Genomic DNA, 19,358 nt, shown 5'->3' with positions numbered 1-19,358 from the left:
CATTTTTTTAAAAATGTGGTTTTTTGGACATTTCTCGGAAACGAAGCCGAAGTTAGGAAAATGACCCACAGAACCTTGTTGGAAATGATGAGGTCTACCTACTCTGAGCCGTTGTCAGTGTTTTTCTGGTGCACCCTGTATAAAAATGAATATTTGTTTGGCGATGACATATGAGTCTAATATAGCAGTTGACTAGCAGAAACGATACGAGTCTAATGTAGCAGTTGTTTTATTGCCACGAAATAAAAACGGCGATGAAACATCACTTTTTTCTGCTTCTTCTCTTTTAATCCTGTTATGTAGCAGTTGTTTTATTGCCACGAAATAAAAACGGCGATGAAACATCACTTTTTTCTGCTTCTTCTCTTTTAATCCTGTTTTTTTTCTGACTTTTACGGACAGAAATGAGATTTTCTACAATGAAAACCTCTAATATGTCACCCTAACAGCATAGCTACGTACATACTCGTATGTATGTCAGACTCTAAATGTATGACCTCTACAAGAGATGTAAATTCTAAAAAAAAAGTCACGGTGCAAATTACATTTTTATTGCGGGGGAAGCAATCAGACTGTTGTACCTACCCAACACAAATAGAATTCATACAATAATGTGGGGTTTGCTTGTAAAAGCCAAGATGTTGATACAATAGCTTGATGATGTTACGATTTAATATGACCTCTACAAGAGATGTAAATTCTAAAAAAGAGTCACGGTGCAAATTACATTTTTATTGCGGGGGAAGCAATCAGACTGTTATACCTACACAACACAAATAGAATTCATACAATAATGTGGGGTTTGCTTGTAAAAGCCAAGATGTTGATACAATATAGCTTGATGATGTTACGATATAATATGAGGTAGATAGTAGGTACCCGTACCTACATTATTCGTATCCGTACATACGATAGCTTTCCATGCATGAAAAATATTCTCTACCCGTGTATAAATACAGTCTAATATGACTTCGTGGCATATATGGAATACATCATTAATATCTGATATCATTGAATTGAACTGCAGATGTTGATATAGATATTATAGAAGAATAATATTGTAAATATAATAATAATGATATTAGACAATCTTCATATGTACATAATACATCAACATTACATAGTACGTCCATGTAAGAATGTACATAATTCATGTACAAAAGCTTTATTTAACGTAGATTTCCAATCAGCATGAGAACAATGTAATGTACTTTTAGAGCATGTAATATTATTATGTACCCACATACTAGGTAGGTATATAGGTAGGTACATATTATTATGCATTGTATTACGAACACAATATCTTTTCATTTGAATACAATGATGCGTTAAAATCCAAGGAACACTGTAGGTATTACAAATAGGTATTTAATTTACATGTTACACTTTATTAAAATTACAATTGTTATCATTAACAATTAATAAACCCTAACAGCATAGCTACGTACATACTCGTATGTATGTCAGACTCTAAATGTATGACCTCTACAAGAGATGTAAATTCTATAAAACTAAATAAATAAAAACTCTTGGAAAATTTGGGGAGAAAATTACACCCAGAGCTGAGATAATGGTGAACATTTTTAACACTTTTGAGGGATTGAGCTTTTGCTTGTCTTAATACCTACATAGGTATATTTAGGGTCTGATAAGTTACAATACATACGAGTACCTAATAAGGGATGACATACGAGTCTAATATAGCAGTTGACTAGCAGAAACGATACGAGTCTAATGTAGCAGTTGTTTTATTGCCACGAAATAAAAACGGCGATGAAACATCACTTTTTTCTGCTTCTTCTCTTTTAATCCTGTTTTTTTTCTGACTTTTACTTTTTCTAGGAGAGTTTGGCGTTTGTTGTTGTTTTTTTTTTTTTTTTTTTTTTTTCATTTTGAAAAAAATAAAAAAAAAAGACCATCCGGTTCAAATTTTCCGCACGTGAGTGTAGTTATGATTATGATGTTAATGATTATGGAGGGGTAATCCTAATAATATCGATAATGATGATGAGATAATGAGAAAGAGGAGGGGAAATGGGGAGGCTTTTTATTTGCGTTCCATAATGGCGAGGAGAGTTTCCCAATGGAGGAGAAGAAGGAAGAGGAAGATGAAGAGAAAAGGAGGTAAAGAAGAAGACAAGGAAGGAGAGTGAACAAGAGGAGGTGGATAATGAACAGGAGGAGTAGGAAGAGGAGGATGAGGAGAAGGAGGAGGTAGAGGAAGAGTGGAGAGAAGGGGTAGATTAGGAGAAGCAGGAGGAGAAGGAAAAAAAGGAGGGATAGAAGTAGGGGGAAGAGAAGACGGAGGAAGAGGAGGAGAAGAGAGTGGAAAAGAGGGGAAATGGGGAGGCTTTTTATTTGCGTTCCATAATGGCGAGGAGAGTTTCCCAATGGAGGAGAAGAAGGAAGAGGAAGATGAAGAAGAGAAAAGGAGGTAAAGAAGAAGACAAGGAAGGAGAGTAAAAAAGAGGAGGTGGATAATGAACAGGAGGAGTAGGAAGAGGAGGATGAGGAGAAGGAGGAGGTAGAGGAAGAGGAGGAGGAAGAGTGGAGAGAAGGGGTAGTTTAGGAGAAGCAGGAGGAGAAGGAAAAAAAGGAGGGATAGAAGTAGGGGGAAGAGAAGACGGAGGAAGACGAGGAGAAGAGAGAGGAAAAAAAGGAATATAAGGACAAGGAAGAGTAGAAAGAGCAGGAGAAGAAGGAAGGGGATTAGAAGGAGAATGAAAAGGAAGTAGGAGAAGGAAGAGGAGGAGAATGAGAGTATTTCCAAGTCTATATTAGGAAAACTAGATTACCGCACGACAGTTTTCTTGCTCTCCCTCTACCTCGCTCCCATTTTCTCCTTCCTCATCTCTGCTCACTCCTCATTAGCGCTGGAAATTTCTTGTTTATCTTCTACGTTAGATTTTCTTCTGCAAGATCCTATTTTTAACCCTTTATGTAGATTGTAGACTATTACACGTGGGAGACGACCGACGTGACGAAAGATTTTCTGGGGAATGACTGAAATGGAACCGAAAAATCTATTTCTGTTAAAGTTTCGTCCATAGACCATAATAACTCTGCCCCACTCCACTCTTAAATAAGATTGAAAAATCCAAAACAACAGGTGGGAGACGACCGACGTGACGAAAGATTTTCTGGGGAATGACTGAAATGGAACCGAAAAATCTATTTCTGTTAAAGTTTCGTCCATAATAACTCTGCCCCACTCCACTCTTAAATAAGATTGAAAAATCCAAAACAACATTTTGACCTAATCTGTTAAAGTTTCGTCCATAATAACTCTGCCCCACTCCACTCTTAAATAAGATTGAAAAATCCAAAACAACATTTTGACCTAAGGGGGCCGAAAAGCTGAATCTCTAACCTCTGAGGAGGACCACATATTTGGTCCCCAAAATAAACATAGCATATTTTTAGCTTTGTCCCCATACTCAGTCAGGTTTTGTATCCAGACGAAAATTCTCTATGTAACCTCAGGCTTGGAAAAGGTGCGAAGGAAATGATAAAGGTGAAAAGGTAAAATTGTGTAGGCAAAGTTCAGGTAGAGGAAATCAAGAGAAGGACTGGAAAAAAAAATCAGTAATATCAACACTGAATTTCACAAAAAAGGTACCTACCTAATTTTGTCGGTGTGCGCTCAGGAAAAGAGAACAGAGAGAGAGAGAGAGATGTCCATTTTGTAATAATACTTACCTATAATAAAAATTTCATTCTTACACCCATATTTATGAACAAAATGCTGGCTCTTAAGATCGTGCTAAGCATAGTCTCAAGGCATTTGATTGGTCAATTTTGACTTGAGACTGATCTAAGAACGATCATTCTTGTTCATAAATACGAGTGTCAGTTAGACTTGTCCGTATGCCTCGAAGGTTGAAATCCTGCTCTATACTTTTGCTATACACTCCTATACTGCAGGGGTAAGAGGACTTTTCAGTCTCATTTCGGCAGTATAAATGAGTTTGTTTGCCTTGAAAGGTACAAAAGAAAAAGAGGAGAAGAAAGAGGAAGAAAAGGAAGAAGAAAAAGGAGAAGATTTTGGGCTTGAAAGATACCAAGGAAAAGAGGGAAGAGGAGAAAAAGACGAAGAAGGGGGAAAAAGGAGGAGGAGGAGGAGGAGAAGGAGGAGAAGAAGAAAAGGGAGGAGGAAGAGAAGGAGCAGAAAACAAGTATATTGTTAGGTACTAAATAAGCAGAAAAGAATCTGTTCCTGGCCTTCTGACAACATAAAAACTTCCAATCTGCAATTCCAATAGTTCCAATCCACCCCCACAGCCCCTCCACAGTAGAATGTTGTTTACAAAATATCCTTATTATTTAAGATGGGTATTTCACCACCGTTTTTTATTTTATTTTGTTTTAGGGTTCTAAGTTTCGAAAGGATTAGGAGTACAACACGGTATGTTTTTATTTATAGCCATCTAAATATAGATCGCGTAGATACGAGTATTATAATAGAGAGCTAACTCAGCACACACAGTTTCAATAAAGTTTACATGATTTATACTACTCCGCTAACGCAGATTAGGTCACGGAGGTGCATGGCAGGGGAGCTAAAGTTTTTTTTTTATTTTATTTATTTAGGTAGCTAGGAACTAGAAACGTAGTTTTCAAATCCCTCTCCAACTCCCACATTCGGTGCTGTCAGTGTCAGATGTTATTACGTATACCTTCATGGACATAGATAACTAGATATATCTAGTATCTATCTAGAGGAAGGTAATTTACCTACTTACCTAGTCGAGGTAAGAGTTAAATTGGAAAACTATCTTGAAAGAGGTCCCTCCCTCAGTCACTATTTTTTTTTAGTAGGTCACCTTTAGAGGCTACTAAGTAGGTCAGTAGTGGGTCATATATTTCTAAACCATTGAATTTTCCACCACCTAGGTATTGAATGTTTCTGTTAGTTGAAAATTTTCCAATTTCAGCCAAATCGGATTAAGTGTTCGACGAAAAACAGATACACAGACAAACTAGGTAGGTAAATGCAAATTTCTGAGGCCAAAACTTCCTAATTATTTTGAGATTTATGGGTCTGTGTTAAAGCATGTTAGTTAATCCCTATTTGGATGGTACATACTAAGAATGGTTCTCATTCTCATTTGATTCTGTCATCCCTGTCGATTCCAAGCCATTTGTATGATCGCCGTACAATTATTTAAGTATGCAATGTGCAACAGAGGGAAGATAATAGTGGAGATGTCAAATGCACCATTCTCTTGTAAATCTGACATCTCCACTATTGTATTGCTTATATTGCACATTGCATACTTAAAAGAATTGTACGGCGACCATACAAATTGCTCAGAATAATAAAATTATTAAACCCGGGGCCACGATTGTGAGTTTAAACTCGATTTGAGATTTACTCTCGAATTACCTATGTAAGTACATACCTAATCTGATTGGTTGATGAAAAAAAAAATACATCAAATCAGATTTTAGGTATTGTATTGAACAAGTTCTACCGTTTTTGCCGAGCGTGTGAGATTTTTTCCCTATGTACGTGTACTCACGGGTTAATTTAAACTCACTTTGTGGCCCCAGACCTTAACTTACAAAATTTCATGAAAATCCACCAGTGCTCTAAATCACCAAAGTATGGAAAAGTATTTACAATTCCATATTTCGATATGATTCTTGCAAATTCAAAATTCTGCTTTACCATTGGCTATTACACTGTTCTACCGTTTTTGCCGAGCGTGTGAGATTTTTTCCCTATGTACGTGTACTCACGGGTTAATTTAAACTCACTTTGTGGCCCCAGACCATGAAAATCCACCAGTGCTCTAAAAGTCTAAATCACCAAAGTATGGAAAAGTATTTACAATTCCATATTTCGATATGATTCGTGCAAATTCAAAATTCTTCTTTACCATTGGCTATTACACTTGTAAGATACTTTTCCATACTTTGGTGATTTAGGGCATAGGGAAGCACTTACCTCTGATCCGGCTCACTGTTGAAGTCTCGAAAACTCACTTTGTGGCCCCAGACCTTAACTTACAAAATTTCATGAAAATCCACCAGTGCTCTAAATCACCAAAGTATGGAAAAGTATTATTTACAATAAATTCCATATTTCGATATGATTCGTCCAAATTCAAAATTCTGCTTTACCATTGGCTATTACACTTGTAAGATACTTTTCCATACTTTGGTGATTTAGGGCACAGGGAAGCACTTACCTCTGATCCGGCTCACTGTTGAAGTCTCGGTGATGGAGTTTGCGAAAGCCCCGGGTCCGAAACATCCTGTCATGCGCATGCCCCATGTCTGGGGGACTAGACAGGACATCGCCCTTGTAGCCCCTCTGACTTTGACAGCGCGACATGGACGCTCCACGCGTCGTCATGTTGAACGAGGTGCATGACGACATGTACTGTTTCATCAGGGACTTGAAACTCGGATGAGACAGGCCGTAGATGAGCGGATTGTACACGACAGACGCCTGGGGAAACAGAAAAAATTGTACAAATGAAACACAAAAATTATTACTACAAATTAAGTAATATTATTTATTTTATTAATTTCCTTATTTTTTTTAGCAACTTCCACTCCGACTCCGTGGCCAATTGGTATCACACTAAACAAAACAAAAACAAAGTGATAACTACAAAGCTTCACCACTTTTTTTTTTTTTAATCGTATTTTCTAGTTGGTTAGGAGCTAGGTCTTGCATCCTGAATTCCTCTTTAGGTAGCTAGGAACTAGAAACGTAGTTTTCAAATCCCTCTCCAACTCCCACATTCGGTGCTGTCAGTGTCAGATGTTATTACGTAGGTATACCTACATGGACATGGATAAAGGTATCTACTTTCTATTCACAGACTAGGTATCTAAAGTATCTAGCTAGGGAGGTAATTAGTTAATTACCTAGTTTAGGTAAGAGCTCAATGAACTGTAAAACTATCCTGAAAGAGGTCCTTCAGTCATTATTTTTTTACTAGGTCACCTTTAGAGGCTACTAAGTAGGTCAATATCTAAAATTCTAAACCATTCAATTTTCCACCACCTATTGAATGTTTCTGTTAAAAATTTTCCAATTTCAGCCAAATCGGATTAAGTGTTCGACGAAAAACAGACACACAGACAAACTAAATGGAAATTTCTGAGGCCAAAACTTCCTAATTATTTTGATATTTATGGGTCTGTGTTAAAGCATGTTAGTTAATCCCTATTTGGATGGTACATACTGGGAATGGTTCTCATTCTCATTTGATTGTCATCCCTGTCGATTCTAAGCCATTTGTATGATCGCCGTACAATTACTTAAGTATGCAATGGATGGTACATACTGGGAATGGTTCTCATTCTCATTTGATTGTCATCCCTGTCGATTCTAAGCCATTTGTATGATCGCCGTACAATTACAATCTCACATTCTGATATACAATAGTCTAACAATAAAAGTATTAGGTACCTATATCACTAAGGGGAGAAAAAAAAATAGACGATAGGTATTTTAACTCCCTCAAGTAATTAAAGAATGCAGGAAATAGAAATGTTTGTAAATAGGACAAAACTGTAGACATCTTTGAATTATAATTGTTCCACATCACATTCTGATATACAATAGTCTAACAATAAAAGTATTAGGTACCTATATCACTAAGGGGAGAAAAAAAAATAGACGATAGGTATTTAAACTCCCTTAAGTAATTAAAAAATGCAGGAAATAGAAATGTTTGTAAATAGGACAAAACTGTAGACATCTTTGAATTATAATTGGTCCACAATTATACAATGGATACCTAATGCTAATTCTGATACCTTAGGTTGCGTAGTTTTTTTTTTTTATATATATTTTTCAAACCCCCGTTTAGTTTATTTAGAGTCCCAATTTTAAGTCCGTCCCAGCAAACAAAATACTAGTACCTAGGTACAATCCTACATCCTATATTGATATTGTTGTTGTTGTTCTTGTTGTTGTTTTTCTTGTTGTTGTTGTTGTTGTTGTTGTTGTTGTTGTTGTTGTTGTTGTTGTTGTTGTTGTTGTTGTTATTGTTGTTGCCGTTTTGAGTCCCAATTTTAAGTCCGTCCCAGCAAACAAAATACTAGTACCTAGGTACAATCCTACATCCTATATTGATATTGTTGTTGTTGTTGTTGTTGTTGTTGTTTTTCTTGTTGTTGTTGTTGTTGTTGTTCTTGTTGTTGCTGTTGCCGTCCTATAGTTACAGAAATAATTTCAAGTTATGAATGCAGTGCTAGTAAGAATATTCGTACCATTTGAACCTGAGTAAAACCAAAATGGTTGACTTCGTCGCACATTTTCAGTTGAAATGTATTGTTACCATCACAAAACTTTCGACCTGTCAAGCACAGAGAACAAAGGAATGAATGCAGTGCTAGTAAGAATATTCGTACCATTTGAACCTGAGTAAAACCAAAATGGTTGACTTCGTCGCACATTTTCAGTTGAAACGTATTGTTACCATCACAAAACTTTCGACCTGTCAAGCACAGAGAACAAAGGGCGCCAGCGCTTCCATTCTGTTGGTACTAGCGTCGGCACCCCATTGTAAATTTCTAATGGGGCTTCTACAAGATCAAAGGAGTCTGTTGTGGGGAGTGAGAAGGGAGGACCTACCATTGTGTTGGCAGAAGAGAGTGTGAAAGGGGAGTGTTGCCGGAGGAAATAGAAGAGTGCACTCGTTCTTGCATAGGATAATGAATCTAAGATTGACTCGAAGTTTCGAAGCTGCGTTATTTGTAACCTTGAAAAAAAGAAGGAGAAAAAGAAGAAGAAGAAGGAGAAGGTGGAGGAGGAGAAGAAGAGAAAGAAGGAGATGAAGAAGAAAGGGACATAGAAGAAGAAAATAATGAAGGTTAGGTTTGGCTTTAGTCAAATTAGTTACCTGCTTGCTTATTTAGCAGTCTAATTTGGCAATACCTAGATGAAAAAAAAAATAAATGAAAACGTGTGTTGGGAGTATGTAGATTTGTAGAACGTGAGCTGAAGTTCTTTTGATACTAGATAAGATGGTATATGTATGTACGTAGGTACCTACGTATTTCATTTGATATCTACTACGAACAGGGATGTAGAGAAGATAGCAAAGAAACACAATTTGTATGAACGCCGCGTAACTGTGTAAGTATGCAATATGCAACAGAAGAAAGCTCATTAGTGGAGATGTCATGTTTGCTGTGCAAATGATTTGTGATATTTGCGATTACAAATTGATTTCCTACGCTATACCTAGATAAAAAAAAAAAAAAAAATAAATGAAAACGTGTGTTGGGAGTATGTAGAACGTGAGCTGAAGTTCTTTTGATACTAGATAAGATGGTATATGTATGTATGTATGTATGTATGTATGTATGTACGTACCTACGTATTTCATTTTTTTGATATCTACTACGAACAGGGATGTAGAGAAGATAGCAAAGAAACACAATTTGTATGAACGCCGCGTAACTGTGTAGGTATGCAATATGCAACAGAAGAAAGCTCATTAGTGGAGATGTCATGTTTGCTGTGCAAATGATTTGTGATATTTGCGCTTACAAATTGATTTCCTACGCTGGTCTCATTTATGAATAGATCGCCCGTTATCCTATTTTCATGGGATGTATGTAGTACTTTGGTTGTAAAGCTGTGTACAGCCGTCCACACATAGTCGGCGGCCGTCGATCGATGACTGAAGCCGTCCACACTGCCTCGACAACATAGACATCGTCGATCAACGGCCATCGAATATGTGTAGACACACTTTATTATCAACCCGAATTCAGGTAACTTCCTATTTCGACCAGAAGTTACTACTTTACCCAATTTGAATTCGGCATGGAAAAGGTCAAAGGGGTCGAATTATGTGACTGTTTGTCCCACGAGTATTTACCTATATATAAAGTTGTAGGTATTATGATTAGAAACCAAGTCTGTTTATTTTTTAGCTAAATCCTCCTTTTTTTATTTCGACCAGAAGTTACTACTTTACCCAATTTGAATTCGGCATGGAAAAGGTCAAAGGGGTCGAATTATGTGACTGTTTGTCCCACGCGTATTTACCTATATATAAAGTTGTATGTATTATGATTAGAAACCAAGTCTGTTTATTTTTTAGCTAAATCCTCCTTTTTTTAATCCATGCTACCTTTGCTCCCATACCTATTATCCAGCCTTCAGCGATCGGATGAAAAAAAAAGAAAAAAAAAATAGGTACCTACCTATCTACCTATGGATTATATAATTTAGATTTTTTTTTGTACCTACATACATAAAATTCCATTCATAGCCGAGTTTTCGTTGTAAATTTAATCATGTAAATGGAAAGAAATACATAGGACTTTGACATGGGCGCCTTGCGAGTTCTAGACATTGGGTAAACTAAGAACTAGGAAGGAATAAAATTAAAAAAAAAAAACTGTTAAAAGCAAATTATTTTAAAGTTGACAGTAAATAAATAAACTACAAAGGCCTCATAATCACACATAATATTGTAGGTGTATGTACATTCCCTTTCCATAGTTCATCATGAAACACAACCATTACAGATATTTAGAAGGTTTAGCATAAACTAATCCGCCTGAAGCTTATTTGTGATAGTATTTCCAACAAAAATAAATAATACATAGGTATTATTATGATGTTGCTACTCGCTAACTACGGTAAAATAAAGCTAATAAAATTACCGATTTCATGTAAATAATCATACAGTACATTGAACAATAATCGTGACAGCTTCCTGAAGCTTGATGCTTGTACTGTAGCTACAGGTACCAGGTATCTACTTGTAACAGATAACTACGAGTATTTAGGTATGCACCTAAAATCTGAAAGTTTGGACCCATATACAAATATACATACTTCCTCATTGCATTAGCGGTTCCTTAAATACTTACCTATTGTAATGAAACAATGTGTAATGAGGGGGATAAGAGACATTATACTTCCGTCTTAGATGCTGGGTCAACAGTGTCAACACGAGAACTCCCGAAAGAAACAAGTTGAAATATTTGCAATTGAAACACCTACTTACAATCGCAAATTTTTGTCAATGGTGGGGATCGAACCTGGTACCTTCTGCGTGGACCTTCACCAAATTTTTCCCGGATCATCACGTTTTTACGTACAAAGGTGAAACCCTTAAAGATTATTATAAAAAATAAGAAAAAGATATTAAATTTATGTCCCTAATTTAACCAAAATATAAAGCCTGTGTTATGAGCAGATATTATTTCCTTTTTTACCCTTGTGTTACATAACTTTACATTTCTTTGATAACTTTTTAGGGAGCTTTTAGAGAGAGAGAGAGAGAAAAAGGGAAAGAGAGAGAGAGAGAGAGAGAGAGAGAGAGAGGGAAGAGACTGAGCAGATATTATTTCCTTTTTTACCCTTGTGTTACATAACTTTACATTTCTTTGATAACTTTTTAGGGAGCTTTTAGAGAGAGAGAAAAAGGGAAAGAGAGCGAGAGAGAGAGGGAGGGAAGAGATATCTCTTAGGTTAGTCACGGGTAACATAATATGTACCTATTATAATTATTAGATATTTTATACTAAGTTGTCATATTAAAATTATAATTTATGGCTCCAGACAAGGAGAATAAGAAAAAGAAGAGGAAAAAGAAGGACAAGGAAAAGATGGAGTAGAAAAAGAAGGAACCAACAACCTCCAGATCCAGAATCCATCGCACTAACCACTACACCACCAAGGTTGGTTAGGTAGAATTAATATAAGTATTATCATATTATTGTACTTTTGTGTTAAGTCACACTTTGTAATTATATTATGTCATTTGAAAATAAAATGTCCTCTCTCCTGTTTTTCTCTATGCTATGTAAACATAAATATGCTATTTTTTTATGTTTACAATGTCTGCAGACTCATTACTCACTAGATAGACTATCATTATTTCTCTAACTACCTTAAATCTTAAATGTAAACCTACGCCACCTTTACAATCTGTTTTTTTTTTTTATTATTATTATTTTAAGAGTTTGACAGAGGGAACTGTAACTGCTATGGTCTTATCGTCCCGATAACGAAGAGAGAAGGAAGACAGGATAGGAGAAAGCCAGCCGTTCCGAGAACGAACATTATCCCATCAGGATAAAATCCGCCCCGGGCGGGAATCGAACCCGCGGCCTAGCGCTTACAAGGCAGACGCACTACCAACTAAGCTAACTAACTTTTAAAAGTGCGATAATAAGTTGTAATAATATCCACTTAATAGTTGTGAGATAATGTTACGTATAGGTACTTGGGAAGTAGGCATTGGTAGAAACATTATTATCAATCTATAACTAGGTATATTCTATAGGTATCCCAATACTTTTTGTGACCTACCTAACCCACCTACCTTCGAGTGTACTAGTCCTAATGGCATGACACACGGCCTACATTAAAATTAAATGTACACTAATGGAAAGGCACTAAGTCTGCGTAGTGTGTCATTGCTACTTCCAACCTACCTTTATAGCTTACCTACCTTTAAAAACATCAACAACAACAATAACAACAACAACAACAACAACAACAACATCAACAACAAAACAACAATAGGATATGAGTATAGGAGTTGGGTAAAGGTTTGTGGAATACTCATTCATATGTTAATATTAATACAACTTACGGCTTTAAAAGCCATTTATTTTTACAATAAATGTGTCATAAATGTGTTAAGTGTGTCCTGATGGGTTACAAAACTTATGGTCGATTTCACCAATATTTTTTCAGCCTTTAGAAGAATTAAAAGGCTTGTTAAGCTAACAACCTGTTAAGTTCCATTTGATTTGTATAGGTTTAACAGAGCTGTTAAGCTAACAGGCTGCAAATGAGCTCTGATCTTGAAATTTTTCGCGACGACCTATGAACTCAAAGCGAGAAAGTTTTAGATAACATTTCAGTCGATCATTTAAGACCGGTTTTAGCGTTACCTATGTTAAGCTACGCCGAGGAAGGCCAATAAATGGATGGGTGACTTAAACATTATATTGGGAATAAATGGAGAACGGGCTCTAGTCTTGATTTTAAATCATTACGTGAAAGTAAAATCAAAAAATCAAATCGAGAATGATAATAAACTGAATATTAAACAAATTAGGTAGGTACAAAGGTATTCTTTAACCATGATCGAATAAACTACGGGCTAAAAAATTCCCGGAGGGACGGGCCCTGCTTGTTATTTTTTCTATATTATATTGACTTCTTTCGTACTTTATCTGATTTGGACAAAGGTCTTTCACTGGTATTTTGTCCTTTTTTCTCTTTTCTTCATGTACAAAAGAAAAAATAGAAAAATTAGAAAATATCACTTGCGACTTAGAGTAAAATATCGATATCTCTACAATGGGATGGATTGCAGTTATGCCTGTTTGTGATACCAAAGAAACCACTAATTGAACAAGATGTTTTATGAAATAAAACCAAAATCCGTTTTTTTGTGACTTACGCCCCTTTCTCATTTCATGGTCGAATTTTTATTATTTTTATCTTTGTTCTAGTTTTTATTATTAATTATTATCATCTATCTCTTCAATACTCCGAGAAGAACTTCAAATAAATCTTGCTCTCAGACTTATGTGGCGTATGGTACAGGTGGGCCAATAAATGGTACGTTTTTTAGGTGGGCGAATAAATGGTACACTTACCCTATTATCATCCATCTCTTCAATACTCCGAGAAGAACTTCAAATAAATCTTGCTCGAAAAAAAAAGAAAAAATGTTCTTCAGATTTTTTTTTTTTTTTTCATTCTTCTTCCTCTATGATGGAGTTCAAAAACTTGACTATGTATAGGAACAGAACGTTGTAACATTCCTCTGTGACATTGGTAGAATTTATGCATTACTTTCCCCGCAAATGAAAAACATTGTAGCAAGTCATGTGAAAGACATAAAAATTCATGAGACCACGTCTGTCTTAGTAATGTCCTTATGGGTTATGAATATTGAATTTCATTCTTCATGGCAGTCATGACATTCTATCATTCGTCATTTCCTCCTCCTCCTTCTTCTTCTCCTCCTCCTTCTCCTCCCCCCTCTTCTTCTTCGTCTTGTGTTGCTTGCAGTTGTTTTTGAAATTTTAATGACCTAGCAAATTTGAGATTGGGTGAAAAAATGAAAGAAATAACAATGGGCTTCATAGAATAGAGAAACATTTTGGAGCTCAATTTCGGAGAGAGAGAGAGAGAGAGAGGGAGGGAGAGAGAGATGTTTCATTCTTTTGTCAATATTATGTTTACGACTATCATTGTAAAGGAAAGCCTCAAGATAAATAATATAAATTCAAATAAAGGACACAATATTGGAGTTTCTATCAAAATCCCAAAGCCCTAAGGTCCCACACAGTTTAATTTTATTTCCTTATTGGCAATTAAATATGTCGGAGTGGGTTTACAAGTACCTACTTGTGCATAAACTATAGACTTTGCATTTAGATTGTCTCAGAATCTGTTTCGCCATAACCTTGGAACGGTTTGTAATTTTTAGATTGAATGTGACAGGTGACAGAATAATCAACACAGAAAATTTTCTCATTACACTGTGAACTCGATCTAACCTCCGGGGCACATAGGATCTTTATGTCTGACCCGCTGGGGCCACGAAGTGAGTTTAAACTCCGTTTAAGTTTAACGCAATCAGAGAATTTAACTTAAACGGAGTTTAAACTCAAAGTGAGTTCAAAGTGAGTTTAAACTCCGTGAGTAGCCCCGGACTTTAGTGAATTTTAAACTTTAATGGAAGACAAGTCAACATTAGGTATCCTACATGAAAACAAAAAAAAAAACACTAGTAGAAAAAACGTTAGTGTAGGTACTAAGTCATGGCCCAAAAGGGAGTCAAGAGGGTATACGAACCTGTGGTCTTCAAATTGGACATCTCCTTCCCATGGGCCAGAACCACATGCAGTATAAACACATAGCAGTAGGTGATAACGGCTACAGGTAGTATGAACCCAAACATTAGCAGGTATAAAACTTGACTTGACAAAGTGTACTTCATCATGAACAGCGTGCTTCAAATGTCTTCGAACACTTGAACTACAAAGTTCAATATTTTTTCCAATATACTCGTAGTAGGTATAGGTACGTTGAAATTGATATTCTCTCCTCTTAGAACGTATTTTTCTTTCCTGGAGTCAAGAGGGTATACGAACCTGTGGTCTTCAAATTGGACATCTCCTTCCCATGGGCCAGAACCACATGCAGTATAAACACATAGCAGTAGGTGATAACGGCTACAGGTAGTATGAACCCAAACATTAGCAGGTAAAGATAGAAAGCTCGATTGCTCATCGTCCGACTCATGTAGTCCCAGGAGCAGGAGGTCATGAATCCTTCAGGAATATAACAGGACCAGCCGAACAGAGGAGGCAGTGTAAGGCAGAATACGTACAGCCACGCCCCTATACATACCTGAAACAGGGAAACATACGAGTATACATTGTATTTTATATTATCGTGAAAACTAAATCCTAGTACCCAGGCCTTAACTAAATACACAAAAAGCCCACTCCGAGGCTTAGATGTAGGGGCAAACAGCCCTAAGGGATGGGTTATACTTCTAAAAATCTACCCACTGAAAATATTTGTTTCGCAACTGTAGTGCAATTGTTGCAAAATCAATGTTTCGAATGGTGGGCAACTTTCAAGACAAAACCAGCCAGCCTAGTTAGCTTGTTTGATAGCACGTCTGCAATTCAATTTTTGCTTCTACAGCAAGCGTTGAGATTTAGGTGGGATTTGTGATATACTTGGGTGACTCACTTTTCTTACACATGGGTAATGATGGGATTTGTGACGTATACCTCTACGTTTCATTTCGTTACGTCTACGCGTCTATTTGTTTTCATACACATGGTATACCTAGGTTTATTTTATTTACAGGCGCCTTAGGAGGAATTTATTGTTTACTTTTTTTGCCTGGTGTCCTTGGGGAGGCACGGCAAGTTTATGGAAAACCGATAAAGATGTAAAATTTGTACCGGAGCAAAGTGCGTACGTATGTAGCTACAAGTAGGTATAAGTAGATACAAAAGGTAGGTAATTATGTAGGTACTCTATTCTTCTTCTTCTTCTTCTTCTTCTTCTTCTTCTTCTTCTTCTTCTTCTTCTTCTTCTTCTTCTTCTTCTCCTCATCCTCCTCCATCCTCTCTTTAGAAGTCAGAGAGGGAGGGAAAGAGACGGAGAAGGATATTATTTTTTAAAAATGATACTTTCGTAAACAGTATTACTCGCAATACAAAAATTGTTAAATGTTAAAAATTAACAAATAAAAAAAAAATCAGGGAAAAGAAAAAAGATTTTTTTCTTTCTAGGTACCTACCTAGATATATTTTTAGAAAAAACATTTTTTTTTCTTTTTAGTTTTTTGGAAAAAATTTGCACCACCATTTTCGTGTTCCTGGTAAAAAGACCTTTAATTTGATATATAGGTCGACCTGGTTTGGACAAGTCCTTCTATACTATAGGGACAGACAGACAGACACCGAAGCGAATACAATAGTCCGTCCCTATACCTTTTATTAAAGGAAGGACAAAATTTGCACCACCATTTTCGTGTTCCTGGTAAAAAGACCTTTAATTTGATATATAGGTCGACCTGGTTTGGACAAGTCCTTCTATAGGGACAGACAGACAGACAGACACCGAAGCGAATACAATAGTCCGTCCCTATACCTTTTATTAAAGGAAGGACTAAAAATATGAATGAAAGAATGAAATATTAAAATTTGAATGAAACATTTTCACACTCTTATCCGATTGTTTGTCTACCTGATGAGCGACACGCGAAATCAGCCTTAAATATTTTAGACCAGTGATTCCCAAACTGGGGTCCGTGGCCCCCGAAGGACTTCGAGTCCTCATGAAAGATCACATAAAATATAGCAAAGGGGACGTGACACCTTCACAACTGAAACAAAACTGACTAACTGAGACAAAATTCAGATCAACCGGGCAAGTAGAAGTGGCTTTAAATTTAGTTACAAGATTTGACCCAAACAAACAACAACACAGATCTCAAGCTAAGGAAAACCATGTAGAAAGGGGGCCGCGTAGGGGAAATAAAGTTTGGGAACTGCTGTAGACAGTAAAAGACGGAAATAGAGACAATATCGTGGAAGGAAAAGTAAATATAAACAAAAGAATTGTGATGATGGGGAAGAAGGTTCGGTTAGAAACAAAAGAATATAAATATGAGGCGTAGGTTTGGTGAAGCCCGTGGCAGGAAGTTGAAGGGAAAGAAGATAAGGATGCTTTACTTTTTAACCCGTCCTTCCTTTGTTATTACGATAGTAATAAAAAAAAGGTATAAGGTACGGGCTATTGTATTCTCTTCGGTGTCGTCTGTGTGTCTGTCTGTCTGTCCCCATAGAAGGACTTATCCAAACCTAGTAGACCTATATATCAAATTAAAGGTCTTTTTACCAGGAACACGAAAGTGGTGGTGCAAATTTTGTCCAGAAAACCAAAAAGCCAAAAAACAGAAAAAATGGTTTTTGGGGGATTTTTTTTTCTTTTTTTTTCACATTTTCTCACACAAATGAGCTCTGATCTTGAAATTTGTCGCGACTAGAACTTAATATAGAAAATTTCTTTAATTTCATTGGACCAAATTTGCAAAATCCGGAATTATTTCGAGAACTTATCTGTCGTCTAGAGATGAAATTTTGTATGCAAAACCAACTAAGCAGATAGAAGAAACTTTAAAGTCGTGTGGTGTTTAGGTACACCAGTTTTTTTTTTTTTTTTTTTTTTTTTTTTTTTTTTTTTTGCTGATAGCTTCAAAGAAAATTAAACTCCTTCCTTAATATGTTAAGAAGACGAAGGAGAAAAAAAAGAAGTAGAAGAAGAAGAAGAAGAAGCAGGAGAAGAACATCGTTGGTCCCAAGGGCGAATTGTCTTAAACTCAGCTTGTTTGAATAGCCGTTTCGACATTAGTTATTCATAATAGACAAGAGAGAGAAAGGAATAGGAAGAAAGGGAGATAGAGAGATCATAATACCCCAGAGAAAATTCAAGCCTGGTAGAGATACATAAGTAGATACATATCTAAATTTCTTGTCTGTTTGGCTATCTGCCAAGAAACAGAGGAGTACTTAGAGTAAAATATCGCGAAAAAGATGGAAGAAAAAGTCAGCATAAGAAACAACATTTTCCTTTTTCCAGCATTTACGTGTCAACACAAATACGAACACATTTATCAATGTTCAGATATAGGTACATCTACCATAGTGAGAGATTTTCGAAATCAAGAGTAAAATTATTTTTATAAATGGATATCTACTTATCTAATACAATAGGTCTGAAATTCGAACCATGTAGGGTAAGTGTACCATTTATTCGCCCACCTAAAAAACGTACCATTTATTGGCCCACCTGCCCACATTTATTTTTCTAATTTTTGTTTTTATGACTACAATTTTTGAATAGCACTGGTTCGATAGCAGTCTTTAAGCCCTTTCTTTTGATGAAATTGGATCTTGAAAAATTTCGTCCAGTTCAGACTTATGTGGCGTATGGTACAGGTGGGCCAATAAATGGTACGTTTTTTAGGTGGGCGAATAAATGGTACACTTACCCTATTATCATCCATCTCTTCAATACTCCGAGAAGAACTTCAAATAAATCTTGCTCGAAAAAAAAAGAAAAAATGTTCTTCAGATTTTTTTTTTCATTCTTCTTCCTCTATGATGGATTTCAAAAACTTGACTTGACAAAGTGTACTTCATCATGAACAGCGTGCTTCAAATGTCTTCGAACACTTGAACTACAAAGTTCAATATTTTTTTCCAATATACTCGTAGTAGGTATAGGTACGTAGAAATTGATATTCTCTCCTCTTAGAACGTATTTTTCTTTCCCTCAGTCCCAATTCTTATAAGATTTGTCTTTCCTTCCGTCTTCATATCCACTCTTTTTCTTATATTCTCTAGCAGGTATAGATAGAAAGCTCGATTGCTCATGGTCCGACTCATGTAGTCCCAGGAGCAGGAGGTCATGAATCCCTCAGGAATATAACAGGACCAGCCGAACAGAGGAGGCAGTGTAAGGCAGAATACGTACAGCCACGCCCCTATACATACCTGAAACAGGGAAACATACGAGTATACATTGTATTTTATATTATCGTGAAAACTAAATCCTAGTGTGTGGTGAACGAAAACCGTCGAAGCATTCCAGAATAAATTGCTATGCAAAAATATTTCCTTGAGAAATAAATAGGAAAAAAATTTATCGGGAGGGAGAGATTTGAGAAAGGAGATTCGAGTGAAAAATGTATGGGATTATGGTGTGTGCCTCACGTCATATGCCGGTATACTGGACACTTTATTTATGCGGGCTTTTAGAGGCCATCAGGCTAAAAATAGGGATGATAAGGGATTCTTTGATAATGGAA

The 19,358-nt window shown here is 36.3% G+C and overlaps 1 protein-coding gene across 1 annotated transcript in view; it reads right to left on the bottom strand.

The window, feature by feature from the left end:
• LOC103506845 (melanopsin-like) overlaps window positions 1-19,358 on the bottom strand; it is a 77,974-nt gene that overhangs the window by 15,965 nt on the left and 42,651 nt on the right. Inside the window, exons 5-7 of the mRNA XM_026821814.1 lie at window positions 15,115-15,373; window positions 8,236-8,321; window positions 6,195-6,457 (exon numbers count right to left, since the gene is read on the bottom strand). Coding sequence (XP_026677615.1) covers window positions 6,195-6,457; window positions 8,236-8,321; window positions 15,115-15,373 — 608 coding nt within the window. The remainder of the gene's footprint in view (window positions 1-6,194; window positions 6,458-8,235; window positions 8,322-15,114; window positions 15,374-19,358) is intronic.

The sequence above is a fragment of the Diaphorina citri genome, unplaced genomic scaffold (assembly GCF_000475195.1).
Source record: "Diaphorina citri unplaced genomic scaffold, Diaci psyllid genome assembly version 1.1 scaffold265, whole genome shotgun sequence".
NCBI classification, from domain to species: domain Eukaryota; kingdom Metazoa; phylum Arthropoda; class Insecta; order Hemiptera; family Psyllidae; genus Diaphorina; species Diaphorina citri.
Note: the sequence above shows the minus strand (reverse complement) of the source record. Positions and strands in the feature narration are given on the sequence as shown.